Source organism: Diadema antillarum, unplaced genomic scaffold (assembly GCF_040938485.1).
Source record: "Diadema antillarum isolate AM-2024a unplaced genomic scaffold, OU_Dant_1.0 seq00001121_RagTag, whole genome shotgun sequence".
NCBI lineage: Eukaryota > Metazoa > Echinodermata > Echinoidea > Diadematoida > Diadematidae > Diadema > Diadema antillarum.
The window spans coordinates 917,005-924,944 of NW_027271935.1; the positions used below are offsets into that span (position 1 = coordinate 917,005).

Genomic DNA, 7,940 nt, shown 5'->3' on the forward strand with positions numbered 1-7,940 from the left:
ATACCACTCTGATACAAAAGTCACAAAAGAGAGTGTCTTTTTTCTCCCCTTTTCAAAATACGTGTCAAATATTGGCACTTTTCAACGATCAAATATATACAGATCAAAGTCTCTATAACTGGATGAAAACTTTGGCAAAATATAGAACTTAGTCAATCATAATGTACATCGGCTTGGGAAAAAAAAAGAAGAATATACGATTGCACGAAACATGAGATTTATTGCCTTCCACGGCAACACCATAAAAATATATATAATCAATGGCATTTGTAAGCGGAGACCACGACATATCCAAGCAAAACTTCACATTTCCCAGCTCCCGAATGTTAACAGGACGGTTCATGTGCAAACTGAAGCATTTTGTATTATACATTTATGTTATTTGTTTGAATACATTAACGAAGATACTGCCTTGAGACCTCACTGTAACTATTAAAGGAGATTGCGGTCAATAAAGTGATCTACACTGCAAGAAATGTAGTAAAAATTCAGACAGGCAAATCTCTGTGTGACATTGGTACACCAGTACCGCAGAAAATCATAACCACCATCTGTATTTCCGAAAAATAGAAAAAAAAAAATCTATCATGGAGCATCAAAAAGAATAAAGTGCACGACTGAAACATCATGTGGGAAATTTTCCATGTTTGCTTTCAATGTGAACAACTTACTAGTTTCCCTCCTCTTTTATGAAAATCAATATTGATGTTCCGGAGACATAGCTACTCCTCAGAAAGCCCTGTAAATCTATCGTGTCATCGAAACTGTCGCAAACTGCTCGATTTCGCTCAAAATGCCTCTGATCTACAGTTTAAAACGCTCCCTTTTCGGTTGCTTCTCCAGTACACACGAATCACCTTCATTTATAAAAAGTATTTATTTGTTAACTACTTTGAGCTTGTCAGGGTAAAAAGCGTTTTACCTTTTCACTTCCCACAGAATTCCACAAAGTACTGTATTGAAAACAAAGAAAAAAGTATGACATTAACACCTTTTTTTTTGTCCTAATGATGTAGCAGAAAATGTACTGATTCTTAAAGGTTTCTAGTGAAATACTACCTTTGTGTGGAAATACGACTGGCCATTGGTTATCTGACAGTTGAAAAAATAAAATACATGCAGTCTACTTGAAAAGTCATCCCGTTTCACTTACTTTTATGTGGCCAGTTACGAGTTTGGTAACATACGTACATACAATCATATCATAAATATTCAGGGCACTGGCAGAAGTATTTCTCCGATCGAATTCATATACTGTGCAGCGAAAATTTCCCCCAGTACTGGAACGAGCAAGTGTACACGGTACGGTTTGTGTTAATACTACGCACTTCTTTTAAAATGCACTTCATATAAACGGTATACAAACAGCACTACATTTATTCATAGCACCTAACCAACGACCAACGTCCCCGGGCAAACATGGTATGGGCAATGCCACAATGACGGGCTAAATGACAACAGAAAAAGTGACAAAATCTCACTGACATCGGTTAAATATGACAAAAGCAAAAGAATCTGATGGCTTCACTTTTTTTCTCCATATGAATAATTGGTAATATAACAACACCTCATTTAACTAACCATATAGACATATTATTGCAAATCTACAATTTGAAGCCAAGGATGCATTTTTTTTTTTGGGTGGATTCATTTAAAAATGAACTACGTGAAGGTTTGTGTGTCAACATGTAAGGGGTATATATGAACATTGCGTTATCTAATTTGAGTTTGGACCGTCACCGATATTCGTAACTTTTAACAAGATGTACTTCTGTAAACAATGGGAAACTGACTAGAAATATGATACAAATGAAAAATGAGCAAAAGTTAAAAAGAAATCGGATTCGATTCCCATTTTCTTTGCTCAAATTCTGCTATACTCTTATTCCGTGAACCTTTTCAAGGACGTCCTGACAAGTCTGGCGGAGTTGCCTTTTAACACATATTTGGGAGCATGCTTACATGTGCCTCTGAAATTATTATGTAAAAAGAAATCTCTTATCAAAATAGCTAGCTACATACCGGTAATATATATATATATATATATATATATATATACATATATATATATATATATCTTCCAATGGAAAGTCACAAAGTTGCTGGAAAACTCGGAGACGAATATACTGAGCGTAGAATCAAGTCGTTTTGAGTTCTCTGTGTACAAACACATGTGAGCTGGTGGATTAAAATTTGTAGCGCCGATATTCGTTTTTATTTCAACAAGGCAATGCCTTTTAGGGACAAGTGGAACGGCCGTCGGAAAATGGTTATCAATTAACCGCGTTGTGATACATAAATATTTTATTAGAACTATTTGCTACTCAAATTGAGCGTGGGACTCGACGGCTAGTGGGGCATAACTGATAAATGACGGAAACGAGTAAGTTCGTTCAGATTTCCTTGTACGACTTTCTCGTCCATATCACAACGATTTTTACGAGATTAACATTTCTCGATTGATGTATAAATGAAGACAGTTGTCATTTTTCCAGGTTTTGAATCAGGGGTCACTTTCCTATTCAAACTGCTTCATACATAATTGAACCATTATTTCGTTCAGGAGCGGGAGTGAAAAATTGGTAGAAATTATCGGGCAAGGATTTCACTATTTTTGCTCACCACCAGGAACGCAAAAGCTTACTTGATGCACTTTGATATTTCTATAGTAAATATAACATTATTACGTCATGGCGAGTTGTATTGACAATTACCTTAATGTCAACGTTACGCACAGGTGGAATATTTCCCATGGGAAAAAATGGCGTCGTGGTAACTGTTTGGTTGCAGCATACAAGAATTACTTGTGTTCGCGCCATCGACTCTCTGAGTTGGCCTTCAGATTGTGCTAAAACGAGGACAACATTGATCATAGCATGTGGCTGACTCAAAAAGTTTTTTAACACATCCATGGTTGGGTAAACAAGAGTGCAAAAATGCATCACGTAACGAAAAGTGACTGTCTGTGGAGAACATAAAATTTGCTGTTCAGGCAAACAAATTTTACAATTCTGAATACTAGTAAAGATAGAGAGAGAGAGAGAGAGAGAGAAAGGAGGGGGAACCCCCACGGTTTGGCACATCGAATTCAGTTGTTGGCGACATGGTCACACGTCATCGCGAGTAACTAGCATTCTGATTTATCATGTCGTAGACAAAACACTTGTATCTTAATTTTCCAGCTTGGAACTTTGTGCACATAATACAGGACAGGTGTTGAACACAGGGAAACGTCAAATCACCCAGTACATGCTTGTTGGAATGGATGCTATACGCACACATTGTTCCATACCTGCAATGTTCAAAGATAGTGTGGATGTAGCATACAATATCCGAGGTTCAATCTTTGTGCGTTTTCGAAGTCTCTTTGGTAAACAAGACCGAAGACATTATCGTAATGTCTAATCAGATGTCACGTCCACGATTTCATCTTCGCTGTCGCTTTCAGACTCGTCGTGCGTCTCTTGAGACGACGGTTCTTTCCTGGCGGCGTGGGTTTTTGCATGCTTGCTGAGGTGGTCGCTGCGCATGAATCGTTTTCCACACTCCGGACACACGAACCTCTTCTCACCCGTGTGCGTACGCAGGTGTCGCTGGAGTTCGTCCGATCTCGTAAACGACTTCCCGCAGAAAAGCCAGTTGCAGACGAACGGCCTCTCGCCCGTGTGCCATCGCAGATGCGCTTTCAGGTGCGACGTCTTGCCGTAAACTTTTCCGCAGCCCGGAATGTGGCAGATGTGCTGTCGCTTTTTGGCGGGCTCGCCGGAGTTCGTATTACTCAGACAATTGGGACATCGACATCGTCTGCATCGCCGGGCAGCCAGCTTGGTTATTGAGTTCACTGGTCGGTTGTCGAGGTGATGGGGGTAGATGCCAAACGGCTGGGCTGACTGAGGTGGAAATGTGTGCGAGAATGGCGTTGAATGGGAAGGCCGCGTGAGGCTCCACCACTGAGATTCGTCACCGGGTGGGGTGAGGCGGACAGGGCTGGGCACGCTCAGGCTGGGGCTGGGAATGTTGATGCTCGGCGGCGAAACGGGCGGCAGTGCGTGGCCGAGATGGTGGTGATGGTGATGGTGATGAAACGTGGGCGTTATTGGCGGGCTGGGCGTGTTGCAAGGCGATAACTGGTGCGAGAGGGAGTGGTGGATGGACGAAAAAGCGATGGGGTGGTGACAAGAGTGATGTTGGTGGGACTGATAATGTGAGGCCAGATTCATATGCGTCACCGCCGAGTGATTATGCGCCGCTGTCGCGAACCAGCTATGATGTCTCAAGCACGGCTGGTGTGACGACGGAGGCAGCACGGACTGGTGCATGATGCCCGACAAGCTAACGCACTCACACCGAGTCGGCACGGTGCCCTCTGCCGGAGGCGTCGGCGGCAGCTCGTAACGACGGCCCGGCTGCGAAGACGGAAACACGGCGGCCGTGGCGGCGATTGGAGTGCCCACTTTCGCTGAGTGGGTTTCGCAGGGCACGTGTTGCGTGCTGGGCGAGTGTTCTCTCGATGGATCCTGCGCCGATGCGCAGCCGCCGATCTTTCTGCACGTTGCGGCCAGCATTGCGAGTGGGCTTGACTGCTCCAGCTTTGAAGTGTGCGAGTCCGATGTCTGTATCAGAATGGGAAGAAAAACAAGACCAAAAGCTGAAAAACCGCAATGAAGAAAATCAGAATCAAACCACCCATCAAACAGTATTACGGAAGTATGAATTAGGACGAGAATATCATACGGGGCTCAATCCATCACGATGTAACAAAAGCTAATTATCAATCTACCCTTATACGCCTCTTTGGGGTTAAAAGACAATAATTATCCTACATGTACAATCAGTACCTTTATCATAGCTCCTGCCAATATCAAACGTGACAGATTTTCAGTAACTGCCAAAGTACGTCAGATTTATCACGTGGGGCAATTTAGAGAGATCACGAAGATTGAGAGGTGGTGCTACTGGCTGTGCAATGTCGCTAATCCATCCAAGATGAAAAAGAACGGGAAAGTCACTTTCGAGAGGCGGTGTCAACGTGATGTACATTGATCAGGCCATGAGCTAAAGCTTGCTCAATGATTAGGCTTTAAAAATCGTCACCAATAGAGCAGCAGTCCAAACTTTTTTACTATATAATAAATGTCAATTTTCGAGAAAATTCGGAGTAAATTTTCAGCGTCACCATGATTCATAATCCCGAAAATATCGCTGGTCATCCTACCAAACAGAGGCTTCACGAGTTACCGGAAAAAGCCAAATGTGTAATCCCCAGAATGTGGCATGAGAAGAAACCCCCAGCCCCAAGGCCACGCTTGTTTACACTGATGCGACACCGCACGTGTTGGCTTTATCAATACGGGCAGAAAACAATGTGGCTTTTATTGTACAGCGAGCAGTATGCGCTTACCTTTCATAAATGCGATTACACACGCGCAAGTAGCATTTGATGACCTCATGTGTATGCACATGACTGCTATAGTATTCCAGGGAGGGGGGTTTCCACCTCCCTGAGTAGCCACATGGTGCTTTTTCAGAATGCTTAATTAACAAGAATTTTGCCTCGTGAACCATAATGTAACTTTATGACTCATATGAGCAGCATAACTCCCTTGCTAAAACGTAAAGCAAATGTACCATACAAACAGAGAGCAAATTTCATATTTCAGTGATTTACATATATTCCAATGACACCTGGATAGAGATCAGTAGCATTCTACCTTCCTCCCTAACTCTGACCATGGATCTGGAGGAGTTCTCTGAAGTTCCTTTTCAGCCTACAACAGATGATGAATGTTTAGACCCATTCCCTCCTCATGAAATCGCGACTGACGCTCAATAAATTTCGGTTCAATATGGAATTAATCCACACCACAAACAATTCACCAGTCTCTCTTATCTTTTAAATATTCTCAATTTTCAGAGACAAGGTGATTTCGTCATATGAGATGATTAAAAAACTGTGTCTGTGAACACATAATATGCACACAAGAACTGGATATTCTGATATGTCTCACCAGTATGAATAACTGATACTGTCTCACTTATCAACATCAAAGCTCTTAACTTTAGCAATCAACTTGTCGCTGAAGTCCACGTATTTTTCTTTACTACATTTTTTGGGTGTTTTCAACAGAAACTAGTTGTGGCAAATATTCTTTGGATGGAATGCCACTATTTAGTGTATAACTTGACTTGTACCGGTGCTACCATAAACAGATATAAAATGCAGCTACCTTTTCAAGCAGTACACAATATACCACCAGCTTTACATTGCATAAAAGATGTCCCCCCAAAATTGGAGATGTAAATGACTGCATCTGACTAGAAAACGTTTAGAGATAGAGATTCTTTACGAACGAAAGGAAACAAACAAAACAAATACATTCTTCATTTCTGTACCCGGATGCAGGTAAGTGTACGCAGATTCAAGACGGATCTTATTTTACGAGAAGCGACCCCCACCCCCAAAAGGAAAGAGTCCCAAAATATCATTACCCATATATGTACAGTCTCTCAATTGCGTTAAGTATTGTCATTCATTGCACTGGAGTCAGCAAACATATTTCAGAATGTGGTACAGACAGGGTGACATAGACATAAAAGAAATGTACCGGATACCACATATACTCGTATTCTAGTCACTGCATTCATTCAATAAGAAGAGTATTTCAAAGACGATGACAACTAACTGTCGGACTGTGTCCGTTTAAAATGCTTGCAAATCGAACACGCTAGGTTTTCAGACACGGTGCAATTAATTCTTTAGCATAACTCTGTTATATACTGCTTGTCAACCGAACCCTGAAGGTACTTCAGAAGCTTTGTACTGTACTGGCAACATTGCCTTTATACTTCAACCACGGAGGCACTCTCCTTGCATCAACCATGGAGTTCGCAAATGACAGTTGTCGTTTCCGCGTATCTCATGATCTCGAATTCTATCAGTCTCAATGGTAGGTGATATGCTATGCGACTTTCTCAACAATGCAAACTTAACTGACCGAAACACACCATGTCATAGAAATGCTGTGTCCAAATATTGAAATACAAAACAAAATTGCGAAGAACGATACATACCTGCAAGAATTTTGACATAACTTCCACCTGCGGCATCGTAGGTGAACGTCTACCGTGTAAAATTCCACTAGTAACAACTTCAACTTGACTTCGATATATTCCGCACGCTTGCCGGGGAAACGTGTTAAAATTTCGAGCTCACGAACGAGTTACGATCCTCCCCCGCTCGCTCCCTGTTGGCGAACTTTTTTCTTGAGCAGACAGAGGGGAGCGTGACAATGTACGACCCGGAATTGTCATGCGAACAATGCAGTTGTCGAGATAGCTTCGTAACGCACGGGGGGTAGGGTTTCTGGCCCATAATATTCCAGCCCGTGTTATTTGTATGATGTTTGTGTGCGACTCTTCTGTACAGGATAGCCGCATTACGTCTCGCTTTCATCTCGCCGACACCCAATGATCGGCCCGTCGAGCGCCTTTGAGAAACGCCGCCGACCAATCAGACTACAGTGCGGTGGATTTGAAAGGGGGCCCTATCCATTAGTTCGCCACAAAAGACCCGCGGAGAGATTGTTGACTCGAAAAATAGCGTTCATTATAAGAGGGGCCGGGTAAGGCGGTACAATGGGGCGGGCAACTTAATGAAGTAATAGCCGACTGCCACTTTTGTATAAACAAATAATTGGATTTCAGAGATCAAAGGGGCCGCCGGACGGCCGAGCAGACTAGCTGATTGGCTGAAAAGGGTGTGTGTGTACGAGCGCAGTGTGTGTATGGGGCGATAATGATATGCAACCTTCTGAGACGAGACGAGAGGGCGATTTTGGGGGATTTTTTTCCCCTCATCATCTCTCCCTCTCTGCCCCGCCTCTCGAGCTCTCCCTCCCCTATCATTCTCCGTCTTCTTCTCTTTTCTCTCCTCGATGATT

The 7,940-nt window shown here is 42.7% G+C and overlaps 1 protein-coding gene across 1 annotated transcript; it reads right to left on the minus strand.

Moving 5' to 3' along the window:
- Window positions 1-3,271: 3,271 nt before the first annotated feature.
- Window positions 3,272-7,335, minus strand: LOC139743912 (uncharacterized). Its single transcript, XM_071654379.1, has 2 exons — window positions 7,072-7,335; window positions 3,272-4,613 (listed from the first exon to the last, which is right to left on the minus strand). Exons 1-2 carry the CDS (start codon window positions 7,105-7,107, stop codon window positions 3,402-3,404), a joined length of 1,248 nt encoding a protein of 415 aa, XP_071510480.1. The 5' UTR covers window positions 7,108-7,335; the 3' UTR covers window positions 3,272-3,401.
- Window positions 7,336-7,940: the final 605 nt, after the last annotated feature.

Bases quoted from the DNA above. Each gene is read 5' to 3' on its own strand.
- LOC139743912 (XM_071654379.1), bottom strand. From the start codon at position 7,107: ATGCCGCAGGTGGAAGTTATGTCAAAATTCTTGCAG. The intron at 4,614-7,071 runs GTATGTATCGTT...ATTCTGATACAG, and splicing joins TTATGTCAAAATTCTTGCAG to ACATCGGACTCGCACACTTC.